This window comes from Talpa occidentalis, unplaced genomic scaffold (genome assembly GCF_014898055.3).
Source record: "Talpa occidentalis isolate TD23 unplaced genomic scaffold, MPIMG_talOcc4v2.1 talOcc4.8, whole genome shotgun sequence".
Taxonomy (NCBI): domain Eukaryota; kingdom Metazoa; phylum Chordata; class Mammalia; order Eulipotyphla; family Talpidae; genus Talpa; species Talpa occidentalis.
In genome coordinates, this window is record NW_023605194.1 from 92,706,506 (window position 1) to 92,718,610 (window position 12,105).

The window sequence follows — 12,105 nt, forward strand, 5'->3', positions numbered from 1 at the left end:
AACTTTGAGTCAAGCCCAGAGCCTCTACCCTGGGGCCTTGGGTGACAGCTCAGGTTGACCCCAGGAAGCCATCCTGACCTCTGGCCATATGGATTTATTGGCAGTATATTTCTTTAATTGAAGCAGACAGAAAGAAAACTGGAAGAACAGGATAGCAAGCGCAACCTCGGAACAGCTTCGAAGATGCTTCTACGGTTGTGTGTGAGCGCAAAGCTGCATTTTCCCCACCAAAGTCTGGCTACCGCCACCAGGCAGGGGACATGTGAATGGAGATATGAGAATTCAATTAATTTTCATTTTGCCAACTCTGAGGGAAACTATGTGTGTGACTACCTGCCAAGAAAAAAAAAAAGAATCAACCACTATTTCTTTCTTTGCCCATTTTTATGGATACAGTATTATAGCCAAAGATTTATAGACAGCAGTTGCCTAGACACTAATATTTAAAGAAAAAACTGCTCCCAGGAACCCCAGACATTCCAAGACACATATCCTGGACATCACTTCCTCTGCTCTGTCCCAATGGCCCGAGACTACCCTGCCCCTCTGCGAGGTGTGTCTCCTCAGACATGTGACCAGTATCTCACTTTGCTGCCACCTGAAGCCACATTTTACTTCTCGAGAGGAAAACTGCCTGAAAATGTAGACAAATAGAGGTCTCGGTCTAGTCCAACCAAACCGCAGAGAGGAAAGCTGTTTACCCTGACAGTGTTACCAACATCAGCAGTGTGGGATCATTCTCCCCTAAAGGGTTGGCAGGGATTTCTCCACATGCACAGGGTAGACCTCCTTCAGTGTCAACCTTGCTGTAGGAACTGAAGGACCTGTGAGCCTAATTCTTTGAAGAGTGCAGATTATTTTAAATTAAGAAAAGGGAAGGCCCTAGAGGCTACGAGAAGATTTGTCCGTTTCTCAGTTTCCCTTTTCCTAGTCAAAGAAGCAATCACTGCACCCCCTTATTGTTGTGACCTATTACTCAGGTATCAGTTTACCAGTGACAATGTCCTGAGACTCTCATCTTTACCCACAGAGTGAAAGGATGAAGTAACCCTCTCCTTGTCATGTGAAGTCTCCCCCCTCCTCTCTCCTTGACACCCCAATTTTGGGGTGGTTCACCCCAATTTTCTTGAATTTATAGCCATGTAAATTCTTCATAGGCATGTTACTAAATTTTGGGCTTTTCTCCTACTGATCTGTCTGATGTTAATTTATTCATCCTTCCAGTCTCAAAAAAAATCAAGGTGGGGTACAGTAACTTTCTCCCCTGGGTTCCAACTATCCTATCAGTAGTCTTCATGCTGGTCTGTATTTGGTAATAGAATCTGTCAAATACTTCTTCTCGGAAGCACTTCCTATTGGGGAAGGAGAGCCTAAGTCACATGCAGAACCTCACTAAAATACAAAATTAAGAATGCAAATAAGCCTGTAGCAAGTAGTCAGAGCTGAAAGTATTGCATTGTCTTATAAGCATTTGAAATACAAGAAAGCCTTTGTTTTGATATCCAGGTCCTATAACATATCCATATTTAAAGCATAGAGACATGAAATAGACAGTGCCAATGGTTGCCTATAATGGAACAAGAAATTGACTAAGTCCATGGAGAATTGTTGAGATTGTATTGGGTGACCCTAGTATGTGAACCCCTCAAATATTTTCTAATCAGTTTTTTGTAAAACAAATCAGAAATTAAATATACTGTAGATGTTACTAATTTGGTTCCGTGATGTCTTGGTGTATCTTTTCTGAACATCCAGATCTTCACATGCAATCGGATGTATCTAAAGTAGAATCCTGATGCATCCTGATCTTCCCCATCATAGCCAATAGAATAAGTGGGTGACTGCTGTGACATAGCTCTTACTATCTGAAATTATAAAGGACACTATGCCTTTTCCTGACTATTTATCTGTAAATTAAAGATTAGAATAAAGCTGTTCTTTTTTAGAGTAGATCAAATATAACTTACATAAGGCCAGGTTTCGTTTCCAAATCATATTTTTATGATCCATGGGCAGAGTTGTTGCGATCCTTTTTAACACACATTTACTCTTGAATGTAATGCTACTTGCAAGTGTAATTATAATGAGTTTGGTTATAGTATGCTCTTTCCTTTAAAAGAGAACATGATTCCCTGTAGGGAAATTCAGGTAATTTGCAGCCACACTAATCTCCACTACACTAAAATGTTAAATACTTGGCTTTTCTCCATGCATTTGCCTTTCTCTTCTCTACAACTTCTATTTCCTACTCTTTTAATTCGATGCTGAGCACTTGAATGATGTTTTCTTTTCTCCTTCTACTCTTCCACTCCAGGATTAAGTTACAGTCAGAACTGTTCCTTTGAGACGCCTCTTTATTTCCCCCTTCTCATTCTGATCAATTCATGAGTAGTTTTCAATTGGTGTGCCCTTTTCATTGCCTGTTACTAATATTTCATACAGATCTCATTTCAAGAACTACCAATAGAGACTTAGTTAAAATGACAGCAAATTCCTGTTGAAATGTGCTGCTTTTATTGAGTTTTACGGGGACATAGATAAAAAAGGCCATCCAGTTCATTTAAATCACTGAAGCTTGAGGGCAGTCCATGCTTTCCTTACAGGTGATCTGAACCAAGCCTGTAAGTCATCCAATTCTCTCCCAGAATGAAAAATATAAAACCTAAGAAATGGCACAAAGTAGTGGATGCAAGCATGATCTTCCCTCAGTCTGTAGCCCAATTAAGCAGCCTTGACTAGCATACCATTGTCACCAAAGGGAAGACCCACCTACTCCAGGGGCCATGTCCCCCGCCCAGAGCTCCACTTGTTTAAAGGAACCAAGGCAAGATGCTAGTAACCTCAGGACCATGCCAAATCAGACATCCTCACGATGGAAATGGAGTAGGGTATGCAAAAAGATTCATGTGCAAAGATGTCAAGTGCAGAAAGAAGTCATGTGTGCATGAATAACAGGAGCCCTATCCCAGGCCCATAAATGCAGTTTTTTTGCCCACAAAGAGTCCTATAGCCCAAGGCTCAGGGAGAAGGTATCTTCTGTGTGAAAGCTCACTATCCCTCTCCATTCCGTCATCAATGAGGAAAGTTTTTGTTGGCTGTGCGTCCCTCGGTTTATTTTATGGAAGCAAGGAATTCTGAAGGGGGCAGAACCAGCCAGTCAAGGGCTTAAATCCAAGGCATGATGACACCCTCAGTTTTCAGATATGGAAACTGAGGCACCTAGAGGTAAGAAAACTTGCCTGTGGTCCTAGTTTATAAGTTGTAGGTAAGGACGGGACCCCAGACAGTCTAACTGAAAACCAGGTCTCTAAACAGCCTTGCTGTCCGCCCCCAAGCTTGACATGTGCTAATATTCAAAATGGAAAGATAGATGTATACATTCCTACCTAGATTGTGTGTGTCTGGGCAGCTTTGAGCCGTCTCTGTCATCCTTTCCCTTGTGAAGAGCAGAAGCCTCACCCGATTGCTCTGGGCCACACTTCCCAGCCCAGCTGCCCAGACTTCTCTCCCAGCCTCCCCTTTCCTCGTCCACGATCACAGTGGTGCTCTGTACCTGTCTGCATCTTAACTACATTAGCTGTAAAATGAACAGATACCATCACATGCCTCAGGGGGTTAGGGAGGACTTGGAATGGGTTAGTACTCCTCAAGGACCCAGAAGAAGGCCCGCAAGAAGTAAGGGCCTGCTAGCCTTTAGCTAGTATGGTATTTATGTAATCTAATAACTTGAAAACACCTGCAATTTTCATAAAATATAATTAGTGTGCAGAGCCCATTGAAAAGAGGAGTAAAATTGGAGCCACATCAAAACACCCGGACTTTGGGTTTGGATTTTACTTTTTTATGTTGACTTGATGTCTGAACAAAATTCTTTCCACATATATTTTTATTTTAAACATGGCTAGAATGGTTTCCATCATGTTTACATCTTTCAGAGGTTGTTTAATCTTCAAAGGGAAGGTTGTCATTGAAATGTGTCTCTGCTTGATGGTTGCTCTTATATGACGGGGTGTAGGGCTTGGTGTATAAGTTCTGGCTATGTCCCACCCAACTCCTACACCCTTTCACTGTGTGAGTACTTGGCTCTCTGAGCCTCGATTTTGATTTTCTGCCTTGAGAGGAATGATAACTCCTGTTCTGGTTGTAGTTCAGGTGAGAACTCCCTGAGGTAGGGGATATTATCAACTGAGTAATAGATCCAAGTCAAGTACTTTCAGAAAGTTTTTGTGAAGAAAGGACAATATATATTTATATATATGCAAAATTTTCCTTTTACTATTACAACCCCCTTATTTTGACCCCAATCCCTCCCCTCCCTGCCCCCACCCCCCATAGAGTGTCTCTGGTTCATAGTTGTTTGTTGATTTTGATATTTTCTTTCCTATAGTTATTCTTTTTCCTGGTCCCTTATTTAAGTTTTCTAGATTCCTGCTATGAGTGAGACCATCTGGTATTTTTCTTTTTCTTTCTGGCTTATTTTGCTGAGCATGATCCCTTCCAGCGCCATCCATGTTGCTGCAAATTGCATGTGTTTATCATTTTTGAATGCTGAGTAATATTCCATGGTGTATATGTACCACATCTTCTTGATCCAGTCATCTATTTCTGGGCATTTGGGTTGTTTCCAAAGCTTAGCTATTGTAAATAGTGTTGTTATAAACATAGGGGTGCAGGTGCTCTTTGGAATTGATGTTTCTGTGTCCTTTGGGTAAATACCTAAGAGTGGAATTGCTGGATCATATGGAAGTCTATGTTTAGTAGGTCCAGAAATCTCCACACAGCTCTCCATAGTGGTTGGACCAGTTTGCACTCCCACCAATAGTGCAGGAGAGTTCCTTTTTCTCCTCAACCTCGCCAACATTTGTTGTTGCTATTTTTTTTAATACGTGCCATTCTCACTGGTGTAAGATGCATTTCCTCTTCAGAGAAGTTTCTTTTTAACTCTTCTGCCCATTTTTTGACTGGATTATTTTCTTTGTTTTTGTTGAGTCTCATCAGCTATTTGTAGATTTTTGTGATCAGTCCTTTATCATTAGTGTTGTGTGCAAAAATATTCTCCCTGTCAGTGGGGTTTCTCTTTGTTTTTGTTATTGTCTCTTTTGCTGTGCATAAGCTCTTTAATTTGATGTAGTCCCAGCTGTTTGTCTTTGCCTTCATATCACTGCTTTGGGTGATGTGTCTGTAAAGATGTCTTTGATGTGCATATCATGTAGTGTTTCACCTATTATATGTATGCAAAATTTCCTTTTAGCTACTATCATTGCAAATACCCTCAATCCTCTCATCAACCTAGTGCACACCTCTCAGAGAGGTGAGTGTGAGTCTGTGAGAGTGAGTTTTCTCTTCTTTCCCTGCTATCCATGCCAAAATGTTCTTCAGCAGTCACTGTGTATCTGAAACCAGACCAGACAGAATATTCCAGAGAAAAATCCAGCATTGCTTCATTTTTTACCAGTTATTCTTAAGTCAGGCATCCATTTTAAAATGATTGTTCATAAATAAAAATTAATATTGTCATTATTTTAATAATTTCTGTAACCAGAGAAGATTCTCCTACTCAGTGAAATGGGTGCTTTGGACAGGAATCCTATGGAATTATGAGGAAAGACCTACTTGGTCAGATCCCACCTGTGAGAGACATCATAGCCTCAAAACCCCTCCCTCCTTAGGGAGCACTTCTGTGGTTTGGCTCTCTTTTGAACAATATTTAGCAAATATTGAGCCCCTGAAATTGACACTATTGGGAAAAAAAATCACCAAAAAAAATTTAAAAATATCATCCTTACTTTCAAAGGGCTTATATTCCAAATAAGAGTGAAAGATATTCAGATATAAATGGTTTACAAGGGTCAAGACTCCCTTTTACAGTGGTGGGAGCAAAGGGGGTTATCAGGCTATATCAACTTGCTATCTCTGACCTTCAGTCTTGAATATTTTCCTCTGTTTTCTTTTCTGTGTTTATAATCTGTAACATTTCCCCTAAACTTTTATCAAACATATGTAGCTCAGGCCTGGCTTAGATTGTTCATCATTGTCCCCATCTGTAAATCAGGTGAATATCAAAATTATGTAAATCCTCCATAGCAACCAAATGGAAGATTATAATCAAATAAGTATTTGCATCTTGTCTCTAAATTGATAAGGAAATGCAGAGAGCTGTGAAGCAGATTCCCTGAGCAGCTCCAGCTACAGCGCAGTGTCACCTCACCACAGAGCCCAGACCACTGCTCAGTTATTGGGGCAGCCCTGTAATTAACTTTCTCATTCATTGAAAAGCATCTCCTTTGTATCCTTCATCACTGGAAGTATACAGTGGTGGACAAGACAAAGCCCTTGCTCATTTAGAACTTATATCATAGAGGGCAAGACAAACATAAATAAGCACACAATAAAAATTCAGAGGGTGTCCAAAGTCATGAGGGAAGAAAGTAATTTGGGGGATTGTAGGGTAAGGTAAAAAGTAGCAGGCTTTTCTACCCTCCCGCCATTAGGATACATGACGGAACCCTGTGGTCCCAAATGCATGCCCGATGGCGGGCACCTGGAATAGGGTGTGGGTATAGGTAGATGGGATTCACCTGGGCTAAGACTGGGCTTTTAAGGGCGGCGTCACGGAGACGCCAGCAGAAGCAGAGAAGCAGAAGCAGAACCATAAGAGAAGCAGAGAGAACGCGAGAGAAGGCCAGAGAGCCCAGATAGAGTGAAGACTTGCTGGGGCTGGGGGGCCTGCCAGCCTCCTAGCCACCACCCAGCACCCCTATCTGCCATGTACCTGGTAAATCCCAATAAAAGCCTGCAAAAGCTACCGAGGGCTCCAGGACTCCTCCTTTACCTGGTCTTCTGGATCAGAAAACCTGCTCTGTGTCCGTCCTTTCCTGCCCTCTACAGGGATAAAAAGTGCTGGGTATAGTGTCTAGATAGAATGCGCAAAATCTTTAAAAAGCATTTGGGCAGAAATCCACCTAATGTGACAATGGCACCTGACCTATCTGGAGGAAGTCACCCCTCCAAAATTGTTATAGGGCAAACCTGGTGGAAAGGAGATGACCCAATTTGGGTCCTCACATGCCCACTTTATTCAGGAAAAGGCCCAAAAGCAGAGAGACAGAAACAAAAAAAGTAAAATTATTTATTTACATATGGTGTTAGAAAAGAGCCTAGGGAAAGGAGAAGAAAATGTGAGCAGATCTCACCTGTCCTACCCAGAGGTAGTGTCAGCTGAGCAGAGACCAGGGAGCAATCAGAAGCCACCTCTCCAACCCCCACAAAAAAAAAAAAAAAAACTCTTATGCTCAGTCTTGTTCAATTCTACATGGTCGTGGTGGCTCCACTCTACCCCTACTTCCTCCAGCCCCCATTCAGGGAACTTGGGGAGAGTCCAGAAAGTTCCACCTTTTATCATTGAGTTGGCTTTAAGTACCACCCACTGGCTCCAAGTTTTCCTTTCACTCTTCCTCTTACGGAAGTACAGATACATTTCAAATCTTTATGAAAAAATAGTAGACTCATCAGTGGGTCCATGTTACATCTCAGCCCAATTATTTGACACATAGACTAAGTCCTTTGTTTATTTTTTAAAGCTTTGACTTTGTTTGAACTTTCAAAGAATCAAGACAAGAAATGATACTCCTTGTTGAATATTGTCAAGCCTTATAACTGTTTCTGGTGACTGCTGTAAGTAACCAACTTAATCTTGTCACCCTTAGAAACTAGGACTTCCCATTCTCCAGATTGGTAGATTGAGGCAAAGAGAAGCTAAGTAACTTGTCCAAGCTCATTTGCCCCATACTGGTGATGTCCAGGAATACAAATGGACTTGGATTATCATTCTTTTTTTCTCCAAGAATTTATTGAGCAATCACTTTGCTGCATTATATTCTGAATACAGATGAAGTAATAAACACTATCCCATCACAAATTATGTATAACGATAAAACCAACCTACCCCCCAAAATACGACTGAAGTGTGAGCTATCACTATGAACTTATGTGATGAGGTGGTGCAAAGCTTAAAAAAAGGGGGCAGGGGAGAAAGAACTCAGCTTGGTCGGTGTTAATACGAACTGGATATGGCTTGAGGCTAAAAAATGTTGAATCTGAATTTTTTTTCCCACCCTGTTGATATAAGAAGCAGTTGCTGAAAGTGGAATAGTTACCCTGGAGAAGACAAGTCTGGGGTGGGGGGAATTGATAACTGTCTACAAGTATTTGAAGAACTGTCAGGTGGAAAAGAAATTAGATTCATTTTATATGTCCCTGGGGTGGGAGTGATAGAAAAAGTTCATCACAACATAAGGTAGAACTTTCCAACAAAATCAGGAGCACTTTGGTACTTTCTGAAGATGGATGGGCAGGGTGGGAGATGCAGTAGTCCCCTGGTGTAGTAGGACGCCTCCTGAGTGACATCTTGTACAGGGTTGTCAAGAGGAAAATGGGTAGATGGATTGTGTGAATCTGAAGATCTCTTCTAAAGCTGAGAATGTATTACTTCATCAGTGATAAATGGAATGTCTATTAATACCGAACTGCTTATGAAACTCCTATCCCTTTACAATGTTTTCTGCTTTTAGAATTTTTGGATATCGTATCTTCAACTCTGCATGTTACTTCTGGTGCTTAATTGATAATAAATAATCCTCTCAAGTTGCACTTTATTTCTTGTTTGCTCTTTCTAGGTCTCCAGCCATTCACCAACTACAGCTTCACTCTTACAGCTTGTACATCTGCTGGATGTGCTTCAAGCGAGCCTTTTCTAGGTCAGACACTGCAGGCAGCCCCTCAAGGTAATTAAAAAATACCCATGATTTGGGAGAAGTTTTCATGTGGCATTTAAAAGTGAACTCTATAAGCTCTTTTCTAGCAAACAAGGAGGAAGAAATAAAGTTAATAGATAAAAATAAAATAGCATTCTATGTCACCATTCTTCCAGTTTGGTTAAACTATAAACTCCCAAGGTAAAGTGTGCTTTCAATTCTTTTAGCCTTTTATAGACTTCATTTTCTGTTTAAAAAAAAAAAACCTATTACATATTTGATTGGAAAATTCCTCAAAAAACAAGCATTTAATATTTCCAACATGCCTCATGTATAACAAACGCATGCTCATTGCTGAAGTTGACCAAGATATCTGCTGCCCCCAAGAATTTGCACTCAAGGGCCTCCCCAGTGGCACAGCAGTTGAGTGCTGGGTTGCAAAGCTGCTTGCAGCCTCTGCAGCACCGGTTTGATTCCCTGCCGCCGCGGGGCGAGGGTCCCACATGGCACGCAGACCTCTCCTGCTGTGCCCACTGCTCCCCTCAGCAGTGTATTTCGTCCATCTGCCTGTTCTTTTCCCTGCTCTGGCTCTGGTGAATTCTCTCACCCTCCCGCGCTTCTGACTGTACCCAGTGATTGTATAAATAAAAATAAAGAATTTGCACTCAAGTAGAAGTGAGAGGACAAGCACCCAAAGCTGGAGGAATAGTGTGAAATGTGACAGTAAGAAAGAACAAATGAACAGAATTCTCAGAACAGAATTCTCTGAGGAGGGAGAGATTACCCCATATGGACATTCAGAAAGATGCTACAGGCAGATGACTTCAGAATGGACCATGAGAATCAAGGGTTTTGACAAACCAACAATGGGGATGATGTACAATCACATGCTGCTTGAGGACATGCAGAGGGACCATCACCTGGCAGGGCAGATAGGCAAGACCTTCTCAATTTGAAATTAATTCCCTAGGACAAAGGGCTTTCATTTTCATTATCTCTGCCATAAAAGGACACTTCCACAATGCCCAAGGGACCATGTACCATAATGTTTCAGGAAGCATGTTCCCTGTTTTTGTTTAATGGCAATGGAAGCATCTAAAGGTCCAAGGGTAGGGGAATCATTATGTAAGTTCAGGTAGAGTCACATATGGACTCCTATGCATCCTTTTAAAAGAATAGGGTGAGCATACCTCAAAGAGGAAGTTATAGACCACTTGAATGTATGGTAGCTTAGATGTATAAAAACTTGCATAAAAAATGAGACTTATTTCTATACACAAATATATAGGAAATTTCTGGCAGCATATACACTACTGATAACAATGCTCGCCTATGGGCTGGAAAGTGGCATGACTGTTATCATGTAATTTTAGGAGAAAAATGTGCTCGGAAGCTTGGACTAGTGAGCAACTATTGCTTTTATTAATCTTTATTGTCTGTCTGTTTTCCTTGTGGGGAAACAGAGGCATAAATAAATTTCTAAACAGAAATATAATGTTAATTACCATTGTAGAGTCTTCAACAGTGTGTCCATTACTCCTCTAATGGAAGGGATTGCTGTACCTCAGAATATTAGACCTCAACTTCCTACCAGTAAATGGGGAATAAAATGGAAAATTCCGCATATGGTGCATATGGCTCCTCACCAGGAATTCACTAATGATGTTTTCTATATAAAGAATGTTTCATGTCAAAAAGCATAGTGCTCCTTTGAAAGGAAGAAACCAGCAGTGGATTTTTTGGAAAGGTAAACTATCAAATGGATACTTTGATGATAATGGATAATTTTTAAAGGATCTATCAACCAGGCTTGGCTAAAATTCAAAACTGATAAAATAATGGAATCTCTTGTTCTACTTTACTCATCCGATCCATATATTTAAATTCTTAGAAAATATGCAGCTATTTCCCCACTTTTCTGAACAAGATTTCTTGAAAGGGCTCAGTTTTCAGGACATAAAAATTATAGCTTTCAACAGTGCAGGGGAGTGTGAGATGAGAAATGTTATCTTTGATTTCTTTTTTTAACTTTATGTACCTTTCTTTAACCCAAATAACTGTGCTGAGGAATAATAAACTAAATGAGCTTTTCTCTGCAAAAGATATATGGATTTAGAATCCATTTTATGGCTAGATAGGTACCATTTGTGAGTGCTTTGTAACTTGGGCTTGCAAGGGAACAAGTCAGCAATAATACCAAGTTCTGTTGTTTTGCTGTGAAGAGGAAACAAGCATATGCCATTTTAAATTAGTATCCCAAATATAACTAATTCAAAATACCTGTTTCTGTGAATTGAACACAGTTTGAACGTCTAATATTTGAATATCCTGTGCTAATACGGAGAAAAATTAAGAGAAGCCTTCCTTTGCTCTTCTGATTTCTTTCTTGTTTTCAATCTTGAAAATAAACAAAAAGTTCATGCACATTATGACCTCATTGATAAGTTGGACATAATTCTCTACAATTTTGTCCTCATAGAAAATTGTGTACCTTTAGTCAAATTGTGGAAAGAGTTTGAATTGGATTATTGCTCTCTCTTTTCAGAACTGGTGCCATGCCAGCAAGCTCTAATTCATTTTAGAGTTCAATCATGCAAAATTGCAGGCTGCTTTCCTCCAGCATTGATAATGTGGAAAAAAAGACCCATCTTTCTCAGTTTCACTCCAGATTCCTTTCTCTGCTCTGCTTTTAACTGTTGATGTTCCTTTAGATTTACCACCCCCTCACTCCTTTGTACTTGTAACCTCTCAGTTTTCCTTGGAGATTTCATGAACTGACTTTAATTCCTAATGCAAGCTGAGAGCTGCCTATTTTAACAGCTCCCACAAAGACTGAACTCTTGGTTTCAAGACCTCTGTATCCACTGGTCTACTGGATGTTTATATCTTGATGTTTTTCAAATAATTCAACCTCTGTATTTCAACACTGCAAATCCCCAACTTGCTTTTATTCATTTTTCCCTTTCTCAAGTATCCACCTCATCACCTAAGCCCTGAAAGTGACGTTCTCATTAATTCTCTTTTCCTTGGATTGTACTTAGATTGCACTATCATTCTTGATAATATCTTATTAATATTTTAGACATTAATATTAGTTATAAAAGAAAATATTATTTTATTAATTTTAATCTTAAGGATATTTTTCCTGTGTTCTCCCTTTCTTTCTGGTATTGCCTGAGTTCAAACCCCTATATTTTCCCTGAATCCCAAGCAATGTCCCTACTTCTAGTCATTCTTTCTGTCCCTCAAATCCCCATCCCAATTCATCTTCCCCTTTTACCAAAATAAGCATATAGTCAGTCACCTCCATGAAATCCTACTTTCTTCTTAAAAAAGAAAAAATTGACATCTT

General features: G+C 40.2%; 1 protein-coding gene across 1 annotated transcript in view; it reads left to right on the forward strand.

Annotated features, from left to right (window-relative positions):
• The window catches only part of USH2A (usherin), a 635,462-nt gene that overhangs the window by 504,785 nt on the left and 118,572 nt on the right, over window positions 1-12,105 (forward strand). The window contains 1 exon segment of the mRNA XM_037497740.2: window positions 8,676-8,783. Coding sequence (XP_037353637.1) covers window positions 8,676-8,783 — 108 coding nt within the window.